A 24,301-nucleotide genomic window follows, 5' to 3' on the forward strand; every position below is an offset into this window, starting at 1 on the left:
ATGGACAGACATGAAATAAAATAAAAAAAATATAAAGATGTTCCCATTTATCAAGGGAAACTGAGGCTTTCTGACTCGCATTGTGATATACCTTAGCCAGGAATGTCTTAAAAATATAAGTTGGGTAAAACAAACACCTTGATCTTCTCTGTCATCCCATATTCATGTCATTCCTGGGGGAGGGCAGTGCCACTATTTATACTTCACAAAAAGGGAACCGAGGCAAGAGACAGAGGTACCAAATTTCCACTGACAGCAGTAGGTCTGGACATCTGCTGAGAGGGAATTTCAAATGCACGAAACATCATAATGACGTCAGAGGCGGATGACAGACCTGGAGGACCCACGTCCAAATGCGTCAGCCACTGAACCATCCTCCTACATCCCTGCCTTGCTCGTTTGGCCACAGAGACCCGGTCTTCAAAACTTCCTGACATGAGAATTAAAGGAAGAAAAAAAAAAAAAAATGGCATAGGGTAGGAGTGTTTTGTTCTCTCTAAAAAGAAACATTTCTTCTAACAGACAGCCTTTACGCTGATGTTCCAGATACGCTAACGTTGCTTTTTGCTATATACAGTCTAAATCTTCATTCAAACAAGACATGAGCAAGCTTCCAAAACAGGAGCAGTCTCAAATGCACTCCAAAAAACTGCATTGTGCTCCAATGTAAAACTATTCTTCAGTCCATATGGGAGATCTCAAGCATTTGCTGAGTCTGGCTTTACTTTTAATGGCATTTATGTTGGAAAAACCATCTTATTTTGACCAGATTGGTTTTTATGCCAAAACTTCTATTTTTCTTTTAAATTTTGGGCCAAATTTCACTTGACAGTATCCTTTTTGAAGAGATGACCAAGTAGGCTCAATTGTTCCATGTTGCATATGAGCCCAAAAACCTAATCTCTCCCCGAACTCGTGTTCTTATAAAAATGTGAAGCCTTCTCATAACTTGAAGTTGTTCTGCATGCTGAACGTAAATTAAGTGAGGGGTTTTGGAATTTTTTTAGTAACTCGTAAAGTTGGGAAGTTTTCAGGGTGGATTCTGGAACCGAAGCTCAGGGCACGCTGAACTAATTTAAAAATGTAAATGTAAAAAGATACGACCCATAAGTGACAAATTAAAGGGGGAACGTAAACGGTTTTCAGAGCGGGCTGCCCTCCACCGCTGACTGCTTACACAGCGCGGCTACTTCGGGGTCAACGTTTTCTGGCAGCGCGAGACAATAAAAAAAGGCATAAACTCGCCGCGCCTGGTAAAGCTACTGTGTCTGACATGATGCTAACGCAAAGGCCCGGAGAGGTGACTGAACCCTGGCTCCCAGCGGCATCAATCCCTATTTTAATCACCCTCCTGACAACACTTCTCTTTCAGCTCTCAAGCCGCTCGGCTCCCGAGGATGGGAACGCCGTGGTTAGTAAAAACCACGGGGAAAAGCTTAAACGGAGTTGTAGCGGTGAGGGGAATAAAGCTGCCTGCCAAGGTGCCTTTTGCCCAGCACTGAAATCAACCTCCAAAACCAGTTGTTTGCACCGAAAACAAAAAAGCTGGCGGCAGCCGGCTCATCCCCGAGCCCCGTCCCGGTGAGCGGCAAACAGCTCGAGAAGGAGCGCGCTGCCCGCGGAACCGTCCCTGGAGGCAGCTCCGGGTCCGGGAGCGTGGGTTTGACACAGGAGGAGGGCAAGATTTCTAGGAAGGAGCAGATCTCAAGTATAACTTGCAACGCTGCCTGCTTCGGATCAGCTCCTCGCTGGCAAACCTGTTAAAACAGCTCTCGTCACCGGTTTTAAACTAGCCCAACGTCTCCAGCAGCTCTGAGTCACATAAAGGCGGATAAGGTAACAACGAGCAAGTTTTTTTTCCCGCCGGCTGACATCGGAGTATCCAAAACACCACGGACCGTGCCCCTGGATGCGCCTATCGTCCCGGGACGCCAAGCTTATTTTTTGCAGAAGGGCTGGTCATTTGCCCTGGATTTTACATGGCTTTGCGCCTTTCCTCGGAGGCTCTCGGGAGCCCAAAGTGTCTTTCTCCACATTCACCGACACCGGCTGGACCTTGGCAAGGAGACTGGGCCTGCATTTTGCTCACCCTGAGGTCCGGGTGGTGCCTGGCCACGGGCTGTGGCTGCCCGTACCTCAGCTGAAGAGGACCCAGCAGTGCGTAGGGAGCTATTTAGGCCAGAGTTGGGTGGGGTGCGATTCTAATTCCCTGTGGTTGTTTTTGCCTAAAAATACTCCTTTTCAGCAGCACCGTGGCCCACGCTGTCTTTCTCAGCTCGGCGAAGGGGTGCCGGCGGCCCAGGAGCGGTCGCAGCGAGGAGACCTGATTCCTTGAGGAGTCACGGTCTGCAGCCCAAACCTCTCTCGGCTCACACTCCATGTGTGTTACCGCCTGCAACGCCTGGGCGGACCGTGCCAATTCAGTTGAAGTGTACACACACACCAAATTACCCCTCTGAAGAGGCTCTCGGGGTGGGGAAGGAGAGTTCTGCCAAACTCCGGCGCCTGGAGGCACGCTGCCTTCTAACCTGCAACGCCTCCAGAGGCCCTGCAGGCTCCGCTGGCCTTTCTTTCATCTTTTACAAAGGTTGTTGCCTTCTTCAACACATCCCCGGCACCCGGGTAGGAGTCACCTCGTGCTCTGCGGTGCCGCTGGAGGTGGCACCTCGTTCACGGCCCGTTGGTCACCAGCCAAGGACTTGACCTGTTCAAGTCGATGCCGGAGCTGCTGCAGCCCACGAGGAGACCCTGCCAACCACCGACTTCATTTTCTGTGCAGGATTTCCACTGAAGCTAATGGATTATTTTTCAGTGCAAATTAATGCAATGGTAGATTAAATATGTTAGAGGTGGGGCTGGTAGGACTGCCGATCATTAGCATTGCCCAACGTATCCCATTATAAGACCCGATTTTCAGTCGCTTGCAACTTTACTGAACTTTGACTGTTTGCATTCCACATTTCTTCATTTTCAACTAAAATGGCTCAGACATTCCTGGAAATGAGTTAGCTCAGGGAAAACGTAGCGCCTCGAAAAACATTTTTGGCAAACTTTTCTTGAAGGAGCTTTTTGGTCGCTGTATTTTGGAGTGGAGATTTGAAACTTGGCTCTTTTATTTTTTTCAGAATCTCCATGGTAATCCATCCCAATTTGGTAAAATTATAAAACTTTGAAAAATAAAATTTCATAGAATGGAAATTCCTTAGGTTTTGTCAGCTAAAAGGCTTGATTACAGCTTGGCAAAGGTAGCTGATTGCTGGCCCACAGATTTTATGCTCTTGCCACACCATTTTTTGTTGTGACAATAGTTAAGTTGCTTAAAACAAAGAGTTGACAGATCATATTCACTGTGTGTTCATACTTTTCCCAGCAGCCGCTATGAGACTTCAAGTTTTATTCTTCAGAAGCACTGACCACTCACCACTAACTCAACTGTAGAGCATCATTTTGAACATATAAAACACTGTATGTTGTTAAATCTCTAAAAACTAAGAGTAAGTGGGCGTGCTGCATTCCACAGGACATCGCTGTCCTGTGGATAAACCAGCACATGCTTTTACAGCGAAGGACTGCTCTGTCACACACACGACAGGCGTGAATTAAAGCTGCATCAATAACCGTAAGCTTGGCATGTCCCAATTCTGAGTGCTCAGACACAGACTTTTCCTACTGTAATTTTTGTCTGTAGCATATGCATAAAGGGAGACCTAGAGCTAGAGGTTTCTGCCCTTTAATCAAAATAAAACCTATTTCTTTTATGTCAACAAGTCATTATTTATCTGATGTGTAAGTATCCCCTTGTTACATACCTTAAATCTACTGTTTATTCCCTTTTGCACCAAGTCACCGGAGAAAAATAGTTCTCATTTTAATTCTTAATGTTGCATGGCATGTATAGTTAGTGAGGTGTTTACTTTGCATCCCATACAGAAGTAAACGCACTTCCTTGAGTGCTCCCTTCATCCTTGAGCTGGGTCTAAAGAACAGTCACTGTTACCTGCATTTTGCGAGCACCAAGACCTTAGTATTCTCTCCTGCCTGTCTATAATAAAGACTACCTCTACAAGCCAGCTGCTGTCAGGTTTATCTTTCGCTGCCGTCTTTCAGAAATAGCAAAGATCAAGAAGAATGAAACTAATAGCATAGATCGGTAAGTCTGTATACATGCAAAGCACAAACCCTACCTAAATACCGAGGCTGAGTGTCCTTCATGTGCTGTAATTCTGCTGTCCTAATTCTCAGGGATGCTTATGACTGCGTGTCGTACCGCAGGCAATGAATACTGCTGCGTGAGACCTCTGCACGGCACTAATAGGCATACCCGGGGCTCATTCTTCCAAAGCAAAAGGCTAATTAAACTGTCTGACTTTGCCGTGAAGTTGATGAGGATCACGTACAAAAGCCAGAGCGCTGCTGAGCTGTAGGGCCACAGCCTTTGGGAGAGGAAAGGTGACGAGCACATCAACACGGGGAAAGACATTTTAGACCAGGATGGACATTTCTGCACTGATGAGAGTTTCGACCAAGCAGGCACAGAAGAGGAAAACGTACAAGATTGCACGCTGGCTATTTATATCTAACAAGTTCACCCACATCCGAAATTGTGACAAACTTCACAAAGCAGCCCTTCAACGCGGCTTTTGGAAAAGCAGGCACTGAAGCCCCCTTTAAAAAGGTTTAAAGAATGATAAGAAGGCATATAAAGAAGCATTTCAAAGCTGCGTGCTGCTGCAGTTGCCAGTAAGTTGTTTAAAGCCGACGCAGGTGTCTGCACAGCACTGAGCATCAGCCCTGTGGTCCACACGGCTCCACGTTCCCTCTGCAGTCAGCGTTCATGGCCACTCACCTCCAGAGATCTGCACGCTGACACTTGTAGACGCTTAGGGTGGGATAAACCAGCTTCTACCACATACGTACATCTCTCTCTTGACCACAACGGGCCAGAGATGACTCACTGAGACACCATATCTAGCTTTTAGGCAACTGCAGTCAAGGGGAGTCAACCCACCCTGCGCGTCTGAAAATTTTACCCATATGTCCCTCTACAAAAAAGATTTTCATTTTGACTGCTTAGCTGATGAACTAAAACACTGAATAATTTACATTCACAGCTCTATCGCTGAGCCCTCTTCTGCAGTCAACACTTCTGTCTACAGAGGTGGTAATTTTATTATAGCACTGGTTTTACAAACAATTGTTCAAAGACATCAAAAAAGACCAAAAGTGGGCGTGGACCCGTAGCCCAGATCATCAGAGCCAAAGAGTGTCCAGTGTGAAAGCAAAAACTATGTTCCACAAATCTAGAGTTTATGGTGATAAGAGACACAAGGAAAAATTAAATTGTTCTTAATTTGACTGGTATCCTAGAAACCTGGAACCAACTCTACTGCACTTCGTATGTCTATAGTGCTCGATAAATTCACTAGATAAGTTGAATCCATTGAAGTACGTTGTTGTCTAAGAATCTGAATCTGTGTAATCAACGTATATACACATACAAAAAAAAAAAACAAAAAAACATCCCATGTATAATACCCTCTGTACTCCTAACTGGTGGTTTGTACCACTCAGCAACTGGTTGTTGTATTGCCCCAACTCTGTTCTTTTCCAGCTTTTATACTACTGAGAAACACTGGTCTAGATTTTCAAAATGTAACAAATAATTGTGAGTATCATCTCTTTTTGATGGGTAATCTCTGGATTTCTGGTCCCTTTTAAGACAACCGGTTAAAACTGGTCTTCTTTTGCAAACCTAATCTAGGATTTACCATATGTAAACAAAGACGTACCTGGTACTGCGGAGGTGCCTGCAAGTGCCTACTCCTGTCCAAGGAGATGCTGCACCAATGTGAAACTGCTGTGTATAACTGTCCCCCTTTCTCATGACGTGTGAAGCGATACTCGGGAATATAATGAGCTAGATCCCTGTTTCTAGCAAATTAAACTACAAATGCAAGAGCTGGACTCATCCATTTCTTCCACAGTGCACCTCTGCGGTGCTTGTGGAGGTGATGATTTTCCTGTTGAGCTCCAAAAGCAGCGAAACAAACCACCGACAAGTGCCTCTGACCGCACGTGACATTTAAGACCATGTCTGCTACTGCGGGAATGAGAAAGTGTATGAAGATTTAAGGAAGCAGACAACTAATTGGCATTACTCACATGGATTACAGACAGGCAGGAAGAAGATTCTTCACTTGTAAGCACCCTGATTAATACCTGTTTGGCATCCTGAATTTAAATTAGCATGGCTACTGAAGAGGCAAGGTATTATGAAGTGGGAGTAAAGTTCACAAAATGCAACTAGGAGAGTTTAAAGAGTGATGGAAGCAACAAACATTTATGCCGGCAATAATCAGGTAAAAGGGTTTGCCTTCCCACGCTGTGGGAAAGATTACATCTCAGACCCAAAGGAAAATGGGCAGCATGCTAAGTTTGGATAAAGAAGGAACACTTAGTATGTTCTGATGTGAAGCAGGAACATTGGAAACGTGGAATATTTCCCAGTGTTAGGAAAATTTGTAAATGCGTTCCCCGATACTCACCTTCAGGTAACACCTATAAAGCGTATTATCACCTTCATATTGTCTCTCATGCAGCTGCAATACTGTAGTTAGCGTGAGAATCTTACTGAATACTGTGCCTACAGCTAAATAACCTGAGTTTTAATCTCAGCAGTTCACACAAGCCAAGCTGAGCAGGACCTAAGCAGTACTTGACTCCCGAAATCCTGCAAGCGGCGATAATGATGCCTTAGTAGATAGCATCATTTTTTAAGGTATGAGTGTATTGCACTCATTATGGCAGCTGTATAGACACTTCAAAGTCAGCTTTAAACAATTCCTTAACATTGTCAGAAACGTAGCACGGACTGTTCGCAGTTCAACCGAAGATGAAGCATCCACCCAAGAAGCTGGGCACACAGTTGGTTAAGCCATGCTGAGCTCCATCTTAGCTGTGACTGTACTTCTACCACCACCTGAGCTACCTGAGCCTTAAAGCCGACGCAGGTTGTCTGAATTTCACAGCAGTCATTAGGTACACTTTAGGACTACAATACCTCATAATCTCATGCGATTTCAGCCATGTCAAAAGCAGGGTGCCTAGTGTAGGCTACTCATCTAGCCTCCATTTATAACCAATGGGAAGGGGCGGATAGTTCAAAAGAGCAGTTCATCGCACTCCAAGATAGGCATTAAGATAGGTGGGATGAATCACTCTCTGCAAGTGCCTGTGTCTCTTCGTTCACTTCAGAGGAAACCTATCCTACATGTCTCATTTTCAGAGAGCTGAAAGCCACCCTCAGTCGACGCTCCTGTGCTGAGAAAGCTGGTCTACGGTAGATGAGATATGTAACAGGGGATCTGAGCAGACGCACGCATTAAGGAACCCAGTTCTTCATAAGAATAAGGTTTCCGGCGCCCCAACCATACGGCAGCATGAGATCATTACTAAGTTTCTTCCCCTGAAGTTTCAATTAAGTATGATATTCTTCCTCATTTCCTCTTCTGCATTCCTTGTCTGGTTAAATCAGCATCTGTGTTTCACGTCTGGGATGACCATGTTTCAGTGGAGAATGAAGTTTATACGGACAATAAAAATAAATTTTATAAAAACCTTATAAAGACATTTGGGATTGCCAGCGAGGAAGAACTACATAAGTAGTCTATACTTACACTATTCCGATGCAGCATCTCCCAAATGTATTAGCCCTGTTGCCTCTTTCCCAGCCCAGTTTGGAAAGTGGAGGGAGAGGTATAAGAGGTACTACACTGACGTGTCAGAAAAAAAATGCTGATATTAGCAGTAACAAGCTAAATGCATTTCAAAAGTGAAGATGTGCAGCAGTTCTCTTGGGAGGAAAGTAGGGAACAAAGTGGTCTGGGAAAAGCTACTCTAATGCCTTTTTTCACCCCATCTTCCTCCACAGTACCTACACGGTCCTTTTCCTTTCCTCGTAGTCACGCTGTGTGGAGACACAGAATGAACTCACTTCCACCGTTGACTTCATTTGTTTAGTTATAACCCCTTTTCCCATCTGTATTTTTAATGGAGACTGTAAGCTGTTCAGGTCAAAACCCTCTTACTGTGCAAGAACGCAGCACAGCCACGCAGAGGGGCCACGACTTTATTTGTGACTTGGAGAGACGTTTTGAATACAAACAGCGATAGCCACAGTATCAAAAAAACACTGTGATGGTCATCTTACACGGCAAATGTACCGGGAATAGACTGCTTGGAAGCAGAGTTCCCTCTGCAGAGGGATGGAAACAACCTGTCCTGTTGACAAATACGAACTGAGACGGCATTACTGGTGGTGAGGACATCCCAGGGAACGGTTTTATGCTGGGACTTGCCCGTTTGTTTCACATAATCTTCTCAACGCCCTTTCCCCCTCCCTGTCACAGAAAATACATGGTCACTCTGTCACCTCCCTGGGCAGCGACATCCTCCTATGGAGCGAGCCAGCCCGTGATCCCGCAGATCACTGACATTTCAGAACCGCCGCGTACGAATTCAAGCCGTGAGTGAAGCACGTAGGTTTCGCTTTCATCTTACCCTACGCGCTACACCAGCAGATCAAAGGTGTGATCACCGGAAAAGAAAATATTTTTACTCTCATAGTCTATTCCTCAGAGGATGCGCTTTTACGCACCAGCCCCTCTCCAGCCGCAGTGGAGGAAAGAAGAACCGACTGGTCCTTGGGATGCAGCTACCACCCCCGAGAGCCTCCTGCTCACCGTGGTCCAGAAGCACTCCTCGTGGTGGGGGTAACGGTAAGAAGCCCTATTCTGGGGGTCAGGCACCTGTCTTGAATGTCAACCTAAACCGCTGGCAGGTATAATGTCTGTCACCTTTGCCCAGGAGCGCTTGAATCATCCCCCCCGGTTTCTTACAGCCTCTGGGAACGCTCAGGAGCTCCAGTCCCCAACTAGTACGGGTTTGTGAAATTGCACGCTTGCAAAAAAAAAAAACAAAGCGGCAGCAAATGACAGTGAGTGAAACTATGATGTCTCTCGCGCTTTACACTGCAAAAAAGGACCTGGTGCTGTACCACTGAAATGGGAAACACTCCGACTCCTTTCTGGGGACCCGAGGGCAGGAGGTCAGGTCCCGGCCTGTCGGCGGACTGTGGTCATGCTCAACCACGCTAACGACAGTCACGGAAAAGAACCTAAATCCCACAGAATCGCCACGCCGAACATTTCTTTGGCTGTATAATCACATTTTGCCTCATTTCTTACAAAGGGGCATTATAACGCAAACTTTAAGCTTTACAAAGTCATTTAGAGCAACTTGCAAACCGCCAGACCGCCCACTCTGCCTTCCTCCGCTCCCACGTACGCCGGGAGCGATCCGGAACAACCCAGCCCATCTCAGCGGAGACTTCTCGCTCTGAAAGGCACCAGCGCAACTCACAGATTTTCTAACTTCGGTTTGGATGCAGACCCAGGGCTTGCTCGTCGTATCTCAGGGTGTTTAGCATCGACTTGAATTAAAAACCTCCTCGCCGCGCCAAGAAGACACGCAGACGCAAACTTCCCCCCTTCGTTCGGTGTCTGCACCGCACGGCTTGAAAAAAAAACGCACTACTGCACTTACAGTCTGAGGTAGACGCAGGAAGGAGGACCTGCCTGTAAAATTTCCTCTTGTTCTGCAAACTCTCTCTCTCTTTTTCTCTCTCTCTCTGCACTGCCCCAATTTACCACAGCGCAAAAAAAAAAGAAAAAAAAAAAAAAACCCAACAAAACCCACAGCCAAATCAATATATTCTTGAGAAGGAAGGGGGGGGGGGGCTGGTAGAGCGGTTTTTGAAGGCAAGCCAGAGAATATTCTAAACGGGGGACACACAGCGTGTTTTAACTGCTGTGATAATTCTGCATAAAGAGATGTTAAGGATCTAGCTCCTTGCTGTAGCATGCCATGTGTCCCTGAATAAAATTACTGCCATGCGGGCTGTTAGCAGAGGAATGCGTAAACAGACAATGTATCCTTGCATCAGTTCCACAAAATGTTGCACAACACAAATGCCTCTCGATGTGTCATTTCCTGCTTGGCCACCAGCCCAGCTCCTGACAGGCAGTCAACAAAAAAAAAAGAAAAAGAAAAAAAAAGAAAAAAAAAAAAAGAAAAAAAAAGAAAAAAAAAGAAAAAAAAAGAAAAAAAAAGAAAAAAAAAGAAAAAAAAAGAAAAAAGAAAGAAAAAAAAGAAAGAAAAGAAAAGAAAGAAAATATATATATATTTAAAAAAATAGTGAAAGACTTAAAGCTGTTCTACTCCAAAGCACATTCCACCAGCCCCAGACTTATCCCTCCACCCTCCGCCTTCGAAAGAAAAGAGGGAAAACTTCCTCAAAACTGTTACGGTTTTAAGTCGAGGAATCTCAAAAATCTCAATGGGTTATCTGCATTTTATAAGCCAGGTCGGCCAAACAGTTAATACAAAGGCTGAGCAGAACCTCTCGTTGGCTTCTGCAGCGTGCGCAGACAAAAAGGCGATGTTTGCTCATACCTTTCGTCACGTGCGCACCTTGCAAGCTGCAGCGGCAGAGAAATATTCGGGAGCTGAATGAAATGAGAGTTTTTCTCCTACTGAAACGCTTCAGTTCAAAGCTCAGAACCACTTTTCCAGTCACACTGAAAGTTGTGGTGGGTGACTTTGGAGACTACCTTTAATTAGAGACGAACTAAAGTCTTTGGAAGCCGGGCAAAAATATAAAAATATATAGATTTCTCCCTCCTTCTTCATGATTTCCCTCCTCACTGGGTTTCTGCCAAAAGCAGCCAGAAAGGAGGGCACATGTCCTATGTGAAAGGTACCACTACGGAAGAGCAAATCAGTATTTCTGTATTTGTGATGAGGTAGAGCAAAGGCACTAAAGGGGGGGCGTAGGTAAAGGTTTGGCCGTTTTTTTTTCCTGTTTTTTTTTTTTTTTGTCTTCCTTTAATTCCTTTACAGGAATCTCTTGCTATCGGTCGGTCAGTTATGACCTCAAGACAACTTATTTCTCCGGAAAACTTCTCTCAGGCCTCCCAGCTGGAAGGCAGCTCTGCTGGCTAAGTTGTGCATATGGCAGAGGATTTATCCTGAATATGAGAAGTGAGAAATATCTGCAAGATTTCCCAATGATTCCCAAAGATCTTATACAACCCCGTCTCTAGACTCCACCGCTCGGCGTGCAATGCGCTGTCTCAATCCAGAACAAAGACTTTGCAACACAGTAGATGTCCCTGGATGCTAATTTAGAGGAACTGAAATAAATGATTAAAAATAAATAAATCTTTCCCAAGGAAAAATCATCAGAAGACCTTTTTCTCATATAGAAATAGGCAGCTTTTCTGAGCAGAGCAACCTGACATCACCGTCTCTATTAAAATATTTTACAACAGTAACAGGGAGGCAAGGCAGCAAGCTTCTACAAGCGTATGTTTAATACAAGTGAATGGCACATACATTTCCGAACCTGACTTTTCTGAGGTGCTGAGCATCCAAAACACCAACTGGAGTCACTGCATGCCACGACTGTTCAGCACTCTTAAAGTCAGGCTCGAACTGATTGCGCTATCTGTCACGGTACTGCCGCTGCTCCTACCGCTGCCGAAAGCACGCAGCGCTCGTTCACTCCGCTCAACTTGCCAACAGAAGGTCAGAGTGCCTTGCCTATAAACAAGCCGTACAAATTCACGATCTAAAGCATGATGTCATGTCTTAAAATGATAAGCTGGCAACAAAGTAAATGACATTTTGTAAAGATGTGCATAATTTTATGTTTACGCTACTTAGAATGAAGGTTCTAATAAGTCATCGGTTGTGTTCCTTTAAAGGGAAGTTTTATAACTGAGATGAATCACAACTGCAAAAGATCAAAGTTAGAAAACATCAATGATGCCATGGGGTACTTTTTAATCTTGTAATGAATGATGATCATGTGCTCTTATGAAGTTGGTCCAACTGCCAACGCCAGATGTGTATATTAAGAAAAAAGTTGTTTGTGATGTGACAGCTCTGGTTGAGCTGCCAGAGAGAGGAAAACTGGGATAACATGCTTGAGATGTCGAAGTGAAATACAGATCCTGGCAGAGAGGGGCACTATTTACCGATACATAATTTGTTAAGAAAAACACATATGCTATCAGAGCCGCTCGTTAACTCGAATTCCTCATTGCCCCCAACCACCTAATTTTCCTTATGCAACGTAAATGCCAGATACACTTCTTGAACGATTACTACCAAACAGCAATAAATCTACACGAGTGCAGGGGCTCTCACAAGGAAGCAGAACTTCAGTGAAACTCCCACAGCTCACTGCAGCTACTCTTTCCCTGAAAACTGAAGTTTAATAACTGGGGGTATCAGAGCCCTGAAAGTATCAGACCGCAATAACAGAACTTGCAGAACCAAACTGAGCCCAGAGTGGAGCTTCACTAAGTATTTGGCCAAAATGTTAAAATTCAAATGGATATTCAAGCTCAAATTTGGCTTTATTTGAAAAAAAAAGAAAAAAAAAGGAAAAAAGAAAGATGAGGAATGACACAATAACTCCGTCTAGGCTGTAAGAACTAAGTTAGTGGGCGTTCCTGGGTTCAGCTATTCAAAGAGAGTAGCAGACAGGTATCGCATACAGAGGCCTTTCAGGACAAAACTGAAAAACTCCAACAGAACTTGGAAATCTTATTAAGTTACAGGAACACAGCCTCACTTTTAGTCCACTCATCACCAAAGTGGTTGGTCCCGACGCAAGTGGGTTCCCTTTCTCTTCTACACAGAGTAGTCCACGCTATTCTCCGCATCATTTCCAAACCCCTCTGCTCTTTCACAGCGGTTGTGTCCTCTGTGGGGAGATTTCCTTTTTTGCGGACGCCTCAATACGTACGCGGAAGCAGTCTCCCAATGGGAACGGCTAAATGATATATAACTTACTCCCTGGTTTTGACTCCGTGAACGCAGTTTGCCCAGTGCCTCCAAGTAAGCTACATGGAGCAGGTGAGAATTAAAAATGGGAACTGATTCAGCTCGGGAGAGAAGACAGAACAAAAAGCCCCTCGCTGAGACAGAAGGACACCTCAGCTGTGAGCAGGCAGCAAGGCAGGTATCTACATAACGAAATTTATCCACAGCTATTTGCTTTTTTCCTGTTATTCAAGGTGAAACTCTGCAGCCCAGACAGATCTTACAGAAGGCATTTCAGCTCCCGTCCCTCAGTATAAGAGGAGGTGACACCGTAGCGTGTATTAGCACGAGAAACGCTTAACTGCATGAATTCTGTCTACGTCTTTCTACTTCTTCTGTCTTTGTGGTATTTTAAACAAAACTCCACGAAAGCTCCTTAAAGATCTCATTTGTATGTGCAGATCAAAGGCAAAATAATTATCTGAGGTGCTTCCATTAAAGGGATTTTTTTTTTAATGTGGTTATTCATCAAATAATTCTTAATCTCTAAATGTAATTTAAATACAGCTGTACCTGGTTAATCCAATCAATTTAGAAAGAACCGCTCTAGTTAGATTACGACAAAACTCCAGAACTGGCTCATCAGTGATACCCATATGATGTGAGACTGGTTACCAGCGCAATGTGCTAGACAGCGAGACAGCCGTATAAATCACGACGGATTAACCAGACTTGACTGTATCTAAAAATAAGTGCTACCCATAAAACGGCTAGAACATGGCAAAACACAATTTTCACAAAAATATAGCCCGTGATCATTGCAAATAGATCCTTAGTAAGTTAGGAAGGTGCGTTGCTATGAGATAAACGCGCTGAGTGAGAATCCGCTGGCCTATGTTAAAATAAAATATACTTTCTGTGCACAAATAAGAAACAAAGACCATGCTGTTGATACACTGTTTTTTTATCTTTCTTTGGCCCCCAGGGGTCTATGATGAGTCCATAGCTGAAAACCAATTTCAGGTATGATGAGATTAACCAGGTGCATTAATTATCTGATGGCAAAAGAATTTAAGGGCAAACAAAAAGGCACTATATTATATATTTTCTCTCTGCGCTAGGGCTGATCCTGAAAGATCAGTCTCCTGTTTCGTTCTAATCGTCTTCAGTTGGAAGCTTAGAGGAGTTTAGGAAATTCGGCACGTTGCAGGACTGTATCTATTATGCCTAAATCAGATTATATATAAATATAGTGGGTTTAGTTCTCATTTACACTGGCAGATAATGTATCAAGACCTTGATGTGAATGAGAATCAGGTTCGTGATTGCCCAAATTCAGCCAAGCACTTAACCGTGTGTTTAATGCAAGTATGTGTGTGGTCCAATCGACTCCAAATTAAGCATGCGCTTACATATTTTGCTGAGCAAGAATCAATGTTTGACAAAGAGATATATTTCATTTATGGGTCTCGGTTAAACAAAATTAAGCAGACGTAAGTGCAAAAATAAGAATTTAATACTCACTTCTTGGCTCCCTCGGCCCATCCACTGTAACCTTTATAGCTCTGTGGTATGTAGCGACTTGGGGGGGATTTGTCAGGACAGTTATTGTCAAAGTAAAGCTCTTCCCTACAAAGGGAAAAAAAACAAGGAATGAGTGATTACAACATGAAAACAGTCACATGCATGTTCAGTAAGGAATCAGAGACGTTTAAAATTATTCCCTGTCGTTACCACAATCGTGAAAATTAAAAACATAACTGACCATAGGAGTTTTCCTCCCCTTCAGTTTTACTCTATGTCAAGAATATGTCCATGTGTTGACAATCTAAATGTTTCTTATTTAATAATGGGTCATCATACAATGACAGAACAAAAGTGATTCACTGCTGAGGACAAGCCAAATTCTTTGCTGTATTGAAAGTGGTGTAAATCCAAAGCAAGTCAGATAATTTAAAAATTTACTCCAGTTTTGCAGCTGTGTGACAGAGAGCAGAATGTGGCCACATGTTATTTACTTCACACAGTTTTATCATTTCATTTGTTTGACTTGACTACAATAAGATGAGGAAAGAATATATTTTCCTCCCGGGAGTCATTTTAACAGGGAATCAGTGTCTCCTGTCCTTCGTATACCAGGGGTAAGATGATGACATCATTATTACTGGAACAGACTTTTTTTCCCTTCATATATTCCATCCATGAAATACCAAGAAAGCCCCCGACTTTCCCGTGAGGGTGAGAAACTGCCGTGTGCACGTACGCTGCTACCGTAAGCCTGCGTTTTTTGGTTGGTTTTGGGTTTGGTTTTGGTTGTGGTTTTTTTTTTTTTTTTTTCATTTTTCATGGTTTGAATTCATGCAGAGATTGCACAAGATCGTCCGCAGCCTTCAGCTGAATGAAAACGTTAAAAAGAAATAAATAAAGGGAGCTGCCTGCGTCTGAGCGCACATTCTCACAAGGCGCTGGCCCCCGTTCGGGAGACTCACTGACAGTTGTAATCTGTTAGATATGCAACGGTTAGTCATGTCAGATAGTCAAAACTGAAAACTGTTTCAAGACAGGAAAAGGTGGGCGTACAACAGTGACTCAATAAAACAGTCAGCAATCTTCGGCCTTCATGCTCTTTTAAGCTGCTGCTTTACCAGACACTAAAAACTCTCTTCCCCCCCCCCCACCCCACCCCCACCCCCCCCGCGGTGTGTATACGTGCATTTTTGTTGCTTGGGCTTTTCCTCTTGCTGAACTCTGAAGGCATTCAATCAAGACACAAATCTTAAACGATACGTTACAGAGCAAACTCAATGCAGTTTTTTCAAGCCTAATAGAGAACAGCTTATATATAAGGCATAATACAGAACAGAGCTTTGGTTGTCAAATCTAGTAATTGGTCTTTCTTTCTGGCCCAAGTCGTATATCCCCCAAACCTGCCCGAGACACGCGTCATTTATTATCAGGAGCGCAACTTCAAACTGTCTTGGCTATATTTTTCACAAACTAGAATGTGACATGGATTTTTTTTTTTTTTTCCTAAGGAAATATAACTGTCATTTAAAATAAAATGATTTTCCAGGTGTAGCTGCGCTCCAGCTGTGCCCACCTCTCCGAGAGATGCCGATCAGAGGGGAGGTGGAGACCCCAGCAAAGGTGTACAAATCTCAGGAGGCTGAATTCTGCCTCAGTGGAAAGGCACGGCCACCTTCAGGTGGCTTTCCCCAGTTTTGTCGGGAAAGGGATTATTTCTCACATCTTTTCATAGAACCATAGAATAGCATGGGTTGGAAGGGACCTTTAAAGGCCATCGAGTGGAACCCCCCTGCAACGGGCATGGACGTCTTCAACTAGATCAGATTGCTCAGAGCCCCATCCAACATGACCTTGAACACCTCCAGGGATGGGGCATCTCCCACGCCTCTGGGCAACCTGTGCCAGTGTCTCACCACCCTCACTGTAAAAATCATCTTCTTTATATCTAGTGTAGATCTGCCCTCTTTTAGTTTAAAGTCACTACCCCTTGTCCTATTGCAACAGGCCCCGCTAAAAAGTCTGTCCCCACCTTTTGTATAAGCCCCCTTTAGGTACTGAAAGGCCTCTATAGGGTCTCCCCAGAGCCTTCTCTTCTCCAGGCTGAACAACCCCAACTCTCTCAGCCTCTCCTCATAGCAGAGGTGCTCCAGCCCTCGGATCATCTTCATGGCGCTCCAACATGTCCGTGTCCTTCTGATGTTGGGGGCTCCAGAGCTTGACGCAGTACTCCAGGTGGGGTCTCACCAGAGCGGAGCAGAGGGGCTCTGTTCTCACCAGAGCAGAGAGAGGATCACTTTGGAGAGTGACCATCACAGGAGGAGAGTGAGGTGTACACAGAACGTCCAGTCTTTGTCCCGCCCTGCCCATCCGCTGTCCCCAGAGGCACCAAGTGTGCTGCCAGCGTACCACGGGCGCGTTGGCAGCCTCCAGACACAGCAACAGCCCCGATGAAGCCCACGGTGCCTCCACGGCTGCTTGTTCAGGGCTGAAAAGGGTCTGCGCCTTTTATCCTTCTCCAAGAAGAATTCAGCCTATTGCTTGGATATATATATAAATTCGCCAGGGACAGGTTTAAGGCCTCCTTCAGTGCCAGCCTCTCCTGTCAAAAAGTTCTGACGATGAAATTGCATCACGATGCCATTCAGATCACAGATACCCACATAAAATCAGTAGAATATTATTGGTAACAAAGATGCTGAAAGGAGTTTCTGTCTACTTTGAACAAAGAATTCGTCCTTCCAATTGATATGCCAAATCAGTATAAAAGTCTGTCACGACTAAAAATTAACCCGACAAAATATACTGTTTGTAAGACCCCGTAACATCACATCGGCGTGATTTTCTGCACTAAACATATCTCAACGGGATACAGTGGCCAGAAATAAATGCATTCCTTCATATCTAAGAGCTGCATTTTTGCCTCGCCTGTGAGCACTTCTAAATTACCACCTCTCAGCCAGCCTAAGCTGAACAGGTAAGCATCTCATTCGAAAGGGAAACTGGTTTTGGTCCCTAACCGGTATTCTACCAAACCAAAGCGTTACCGAAGTAACTCTGCCGAACCCCCCTGGCGCTCAGTAGAAATGCATCACTTCATCGCGGGGAGCCGCGCGGCCCTGCCAACGCACTCCGGTTCCAGAGCTTTCAGGAGATGATTTACATATCACAGGACTAAGAACAAAATAAATTTTTGAGGTGCCCTGTTTCAGTGATGCTTATGCCTTCCACAGATATCCCTCCTCAGCTACGAAATCCTTTAATGCACTTTTTATCACCTTTCTTTATTGGCCTTAGTCATTTCGACTAACCACTTTTAGAGGCTAAAGACTAATTGTAGTTCTCTTTTATTAAATTCCCCGGCCAGGCAGTCATCTGGCACTATCGCTTCAGTGTGTCTAAACCTTGAGCTCTTTGTTATTCACACATGGGAGCCGAGCTGACACGGGAGGACGAGATGGACATATGCTGAAGCACAAGTCAAAGCCCAGAAATTAGCTTGAAAGGAGACTCGGCAGCTTGTGCGTGTTGCATATTTTTTCAGTTAGATGCTAATGTGATTAAAGTATCAGGACACAACAAAACTAAGGTTATGATCCTTTGCCTGTTGAAGACAGGAATTCTTTCTTCTCTGCGCTGTGGATCGGGCTTGTAAAAGTGAGCGACTGCCTCAAAACCACACACAAACAACTTCTGCATTCACAGAAGGCGCCCCAGTTACTTATGAGTCCAGAAAAGGCGTTTAAGAGAAATTATACAAACAAAAACGTGACGCTTCTGTCAGGCAAGCAACATTAATATGCATAGAAATCAAGTTTCTCCATTGAGCCATGGGAAGCAAGAAAAAACGTGGGAGGGGAGGTGAAGCGGTAAGTTGATGATTCAAACTTCACAATCAAATGTAGAGATACAGAGATCAAAGCGCGAGCTGTTTAGAAAGATGTAAATCTAAAGTCAGGAACAGGTGTGGATTAGTTTCTCGCCACCGAAAAATGATTTCTTTATTACTTTATTTTTCCTGTTCTACTTCAAGACCTGTATCTACCGATATTTGTCTGCGTAAGGAGCTTTCTCACTTCTGTCTGCAACTACTGCTTTCTTTCCCTGCTATTTTAAGCAGAGTTCTAAAAATCTATCATTAATGATAACTCCTTCTCTCCCTCTCTCTCTCTCTCCCCCCCTCTCTGTTGTAAGTCTGGAAGACAAGTCTGGACCAATTTCTCCATCCTGCCTCTGGCAGCAGAATGCAGCATTTCAGATCCTCCACCGAGTCCCGGCTGCTTCAAAGGAAAAGCCCTACTTTCTTCCGTTAAGATCATAAGAAATATAGGGGGAGGGGGTCAGCTCTGTTTGGACATAATTACACTTCATCAAAAGAAGCTTTCTTCATCTTCCATGCGTGAAAAGTCTGCAAGCAGTTAAGTCTGTCTTTTTTCTTCCTTTTTTTTTTTTCTTTTTTTTTTTTTTTTTTAAATATAAAAATTGCTATTTGGGAAACTAGCCAAAACTCAGAAAGCCAATATAGTAAAACAGTGCACACCCTTTGTTTTTCTTTGAAGTCTCTTAAATAAATACGTTGAGGGTTTGAAAAGTACACTATCGCTTTTCCATAGATTCTACTCAGATTGATCAGAGAAAAAGTCTGTCCCAAGCCTGCTAGATACAGATATAAATTAAACTACTGGAACCAAATTTTAGGAGGTTTGTGTTTCTATGTGTCTGTAGCCGTATCTACTGAGGCTTTAGGCCCTCTGTTTCATTTCCTATGCTTTAATAAAAGGTATATATCATAGGTTTCAAATGAAATTTACAGCTCAGAGGTAGTACATCACATTTCAGTTCTTTTTCAGCACTACTGAAAGACTGATACACTACCGAACTTTTACTGTAAGGCAGCAGTAGTGATGGAGCCAGAGAACTTTCAAACCTAATCCATCAGCGGAGTAACAAAGCAGACGGGTTTTTTTGAAGAAAGCAAGACAAATGGAAGGGACAGGTAACACCTTATGCAAAGGGGCAACGAACTCCCTATTTACATTGCATTGCTGTTGCAACAGTTATTCTGTCTTTCAAGTTATTCTTTATTATTGATACTTTTGAAGTTGTAAAATGATAAAGAGAATTGTTGGCCAGGTCACTAAAATAAAAAACAGCCACTGTAAGCCACGCTTAGGGACTCACTTTCACAAAGTGAAAAGCGCGTGGAGCTATTTAGACTATCTAGGCCTCTGTAACGTGTCTAATTTTTTTTTTTTTTATAAATACTCTTTCCTTCCTTAAGATGAATTCCAACTGCTTTCTAAAGAATATTACTGTAAAATTAGCTTTATTGCTAATTCACTAGCACAACTGTTTGGCTTCTGTTGCTTTGTTTTGCGCCATGCAGAGCTAGTTTAAAAAATGAATAATTACTTCAAATACATACAGGAAAAAGTATGTAGGTTGAATCAAGGACTGATACAACAACCCCCTCTGAAGATTCCTGCAGCAAAAACTGAAGTGCCAGCTTCCTTCGAGCTATCCTTTCAATCATTACCTGAGATTGGAAAGCAGCTACAAGACTCTTAAAGAGGAGTTCTTGCAAACTTGCAATGATTACAAAGGCTTTCTATTGGCACAGCGCAGTTTCCAGATTATAGGAAGCTCCTAAACAGCTGGAAGACAATGACAGCACTCTGCACCGTCAAAAAAAAAAAAAAAAAAAAAAAATTAAAAGTTACCCTGTCATTTAAAGTAAAGGTTAAATTTAGTTCAAGCCCGAGCTTACCAGCAATTCATAAAAAGTCAACCAGGTTACTAAAAAGAAAAGTACAGCTTATTTTTGCAGGTCATATGCAGTTTGGTTGTAAAGGGCAGGGAAGTCACCCGAAAGCTTTCCACCAATAGCTGTAAGCCCTTAAAGATGTGAGCCCTTAAAGAATATATCCTATAGCACATGTGATGTGCAAAATCCCCTTAATTATACGTCTTCTGCAACAACTTCAGAAGCAGCTCTACTGCTGGAAGGGAATTCTCCACCTTTCACTGCCGTGGCCTGAGATACACTCTCGGCCTCCGCAAAACCCAGATCACAAATACCCCCGTTTCCTTCGGCCTTTGCTGGGGGATTAAAAGAGGGAGGCAGGTACTCTGCGAATCACTTTTCAAAACCTGTGCCTGATAAAAACCTACAGAGACGTGAGGAGTCAGAAAAACTTTAGAGAAACTCTTAACTCGGTTTGCACAGATGCTGCAGTGCGCAAACAGAGCGCGCGCTCGGCCCTCCAAATGAAAGGCCGATGACGGTGTGTGTACAGACTGATCAGTAGTTCATTGCAAAGTAAGTTTGACATCCAGACATTGTTCTTACTTCAGTACGGACACGTAAAATGCAGTGGCCTACCTCTTCCACTTCTGCCCACAAATCGTAAATCATTAAATCTGGCCACCTGGTTCTTCATCACGGCAGAAGCGTTTCGCAGCTCTGCAGAGTAGTTCTCATCGTTTCCAGCCATGACGGTGACCACCGTCCCATCAGGCACTTCTCCTAAGGCCACCACCTGTTAAAAGGGGAAGAGAACCACAACTCGTGAAGCAAGGCTGTGAAAACGCCTGTCCCCACGGCAGCTTTGCAGGCTGCCATGCTCGCTACGAAGCTCCGTGGCAGCTTCTCCAGCCCGCTGTGGTGACGAGTCATGGATTAGCTGAACACAGAACAAAGTGCCACATCAAACAAAGAAACATCTTGTATTGTCTCCCTTTCTCATAGCCTAATAGGGAGTTTCTTCTTTGTTACATTTCTTCAGAAACATTCAACGTCCTTATGTAGAGTGTATGGTTTAATGCCTCCTGAAGGCCAACTTTGTTCTTAGCAACCAGAGAGCAGCGAGAAAACATGAGGCATGGCTCGTATCCATAAATTATACGCGGGAGCACATTTGAAATGGAAAGTTCGAAATTACTATTAGCAGACGTATCACCCAGATTCCGTTCTACTTCTCTGCCGGTTGCACCCATCTCCCTGACCCCAGAGCTCCTCAGGCTTCAACCCAGGGAGAACCTCCCCCAGCGCCCCGTCCCAGCAGCGGCACCGGGGGCATTAGCAGACGCAGCTCTCCACCCATCCCGCCGCTGCCATGGAGCACTTCGTGGCTGGGATTCAAACTCTTCAGATGCAATATAAAACAAAGGCTGTGTTTCCTCGCAGGCATGTAAATTTTCAGCGCGCTCGCAAGAGTCGCGTGTGGTTAGCGCTTATACCTCCCGCAAATTCCAGGACGGGCGAACAGAAGGTCTCAAAGTATTTGTCCTGACGTTTCAGCTAGCTGAGAGTCTCGCTTTTACGCTTCAGTGGTTGTGTAGTGCTCCGACATCTGATCAGGTAAACGCCACGGAGCAGACAGCTACTGTCTTCTCATTTGGAAACACCAGGGAGACCCACAGTGTCACTGCACCGTCCGTTTTCAAAGTAAAAATAAAGTTAACCAGGAATACTAAGTTACCAGGAAGAAAATATACATGTTTCTTTGCACGGGGTAAAAAAAAAAAAGCCCACATAAGTATCAAGAAAATAATTTCTTTTTTTTGCCCATTTAGCTAATACCGATGCTGGAAATAAATTTATAACAAAAAGAGATTCACAAATATTGCATGGTTGAGCTCTGACTTGAAAAAAAAAATAATCTCGAGATACAAAGTGTGTCTGTCCCCTTGCGGTTTCTACCAGTTTACATGGTCAGATATGACTCTTTGTATTCTTCAGAGTAATTTATGCTGTCCCCTGAAATGCACATTACATTTTGTCAGAAGCTCGGCTTGAAATGTCTTTGCTGTAAATGATCCTGTCCGAAACTAATAATTGCAGGTTGCACTTTAATATTAATTAAGCGGAAAGAATGAGGAGTTCTGAATGTATAGGGAGAGCATTACGTGGCCCAGTGAGTTTCTCTAAAACAATACAATGTTTCTCTAATACAATGTTTCTCTAAAACAATAAAAAATGAATGACAAAGGTATACAAAATCTGAAACTATTTAAAATAGACTGTATTACTGAAAATTACAGCTTGTCTTATTGAAAAAAAAAAAATATTGAAGGCAAAGCAGAAAGCAAGGCTGAAACGCTGTATGAAAAGGACCCACCCTGGTGCTCTTCTGCTTTTCCATAAAACACCAGGTGATACCCCCCAAACCTGAAAACTGAGTTTTGCCACAGACTACTGTGAAGCCTCCGTCTATCAAGCAAAGATTTTACTTTCAAGGGATACAAACGTCCCTCAGCGTAAAAACGCAGGAACCACGGTTGTGGGTAAGATCTGAGGTCCCGCGAGCTCGCTGCCTTGGGTCTGACAGCAACCAGGACTGCCGGCTTCAAAGCCAGGTGTAAGGGATGATAAATAATAAGCAAATAACAAATAATAATCTGCTGAACAGATTATAGAGCTGGCTCTAACCCTTAATAAATGGATATTGGCTTAAACTCTACAGCACGGGGCTTGAGACTACTATAAAACACTCTCTTCCCAGTTTGCGATAGACCACGTTATCTCTGGACGGTCTCGTGGTGCCCGTTAGCATCCAGGGGAGCTGCGACCTGTGCTTTCAAAACACCGAAAAAAAAAAACAAAAAAAACAACCCAAACCCAACAACCAACCAAAAAAAAACCAAAAACACATTAACTCCAGAAATGCAAAGAAGCCGAGAGCACAGGAGGAAGTGGGAGCCTGCCGGGGGCCTCGGCAGAGGGAGCGAAAGGAGCGCAGCCCCAGCTCACCTCCGCCTCTCGAGGTAAGCGGAGCAGCGGCATCACCTCTCCGCCTCACCCCGCTCTCCCGAGCACGGGCACAGCTGGCAACACCTGGGCAGGAGGCAGCAAAACCTCTTTAAAGGCCTCCCCCTCACGCACACCCCCGCATCCCTCGTTGCTTTTCAGAGTCTTCCTCCCTGCCCTTTATGTCAGTTCGATTTGTCAGCTCAGACAGCAGCCTGAGCGTCCACGTGCCGCCGCCGGAGTCCCCGCGCTGATGGCGCCTAATCAAGAACCGCATCATTAATGAAACGCAGCGGCTTTCTGATGCGCTATGATGCAACATCACTAGTCGTCTCATTAGAAGAAGACCGAAGGAAAAGACAAACTGAAATCAGAGGTGAAAAGCAAATCTTCGGCTAATAAAAGAAAGTCCTATTACATGGAGAGGTCCCCCGCTATGCAACAGGAGTAAATCGCCCGCTCTTCTCATATTTTCCTACTTTTTTTGCCACGAAACGCCAGAAGACCGTTGCACACATACGTAATAGCACTGGTGAGAAAAAAGCTGTGCCAAACAAGTTCGAAACCCGGAGAAATCCGCAGCATTTTGAGAATTTTAAAAAGTAACTTCACATGCTGAAAGATAGTTGGCGTAAATCTCAATTTGGTAATTTTACGCTATTGTATCAATCCAAAATTCTTTACATATTCTTAGAAAGAGGATTGTAAGGGCACTGTGAAATGAATAAGGACTGTGTAAAAAATTAAAAGATTAGAAGTAGCCACAGTGCACGTTCCTTACCTATTCTTCAAACATAAATCTCTCTCCTATTTCAAAATCTTTACTTTCCATATTAAACTACCTACACATTTTGCTGATTAAAGGTGGATTTTGCTTTTGCTTTTTTTTTTTTTTAACTAAAGCTCAAAAAGGTACACAAAATCAGACAAAGCCACAAAGTAAAACCAAACCAATTCTTACAAGTCGAAAATAGCTATGTATTTTTTTGCATAACACAATTCTCGTCTGGTTAGGCAACCTGTTTGCCCAGTTTCGGTCTGGTGGGATTTGAACTGGCCAAAGTATGTACCCTAAAGATGGAAATTATAAGCGCGAAGCAAAACTACTGTACAGCAGCAGGTAGTACGACTTTCTGC

The 24,301-nt window shown here is 43.9% G+C and overlaps 1 protein-coding gene across 1 annotated transcript in view; it reads right to left on the reverse strand.

Moving 5' to 3' along the window:
* Positions 1-23,200, reverse strand: part of RUNX2 (RUNX family transcription factor 2) — a gene marked incomplete at its 5' end in the record, with an annotated part of 158,037 nt that extends 134,837 nt beyond the window's left edge. Inside the window, 3 exons of the mRNA XM_082480763.1 lie at positions 14,416-14,520; positions 20,798-20,954; positions 23,168-23,200. Coding sequence (XP_082336889.1) covers positions 14,416-14,520; positions 20,798-20,954; positions 23,168-23,200 — 295 coding nt within the window. The remainder of the gene's footprint in view (positions 1-14,415; positions 14,521-20,797; positions 20,955-23,167) is intronic.
* Positions 23,201-24,301: the final 1,101 nt, after the last annotated feature.

The sequence above is a fragment of the Vanellus vanellus genome, assembly GCF_965231255.1.
Source record: "Vanellus vanellus genome assembly, chromosome: 3".
In the NCBI taxonomy this organism is placed as follows: Eukaryota; Metazoa; Chordata; class Aves; order Charadriiformes; family Charadriidae; genus Vanellus; species Vanellus vanellus.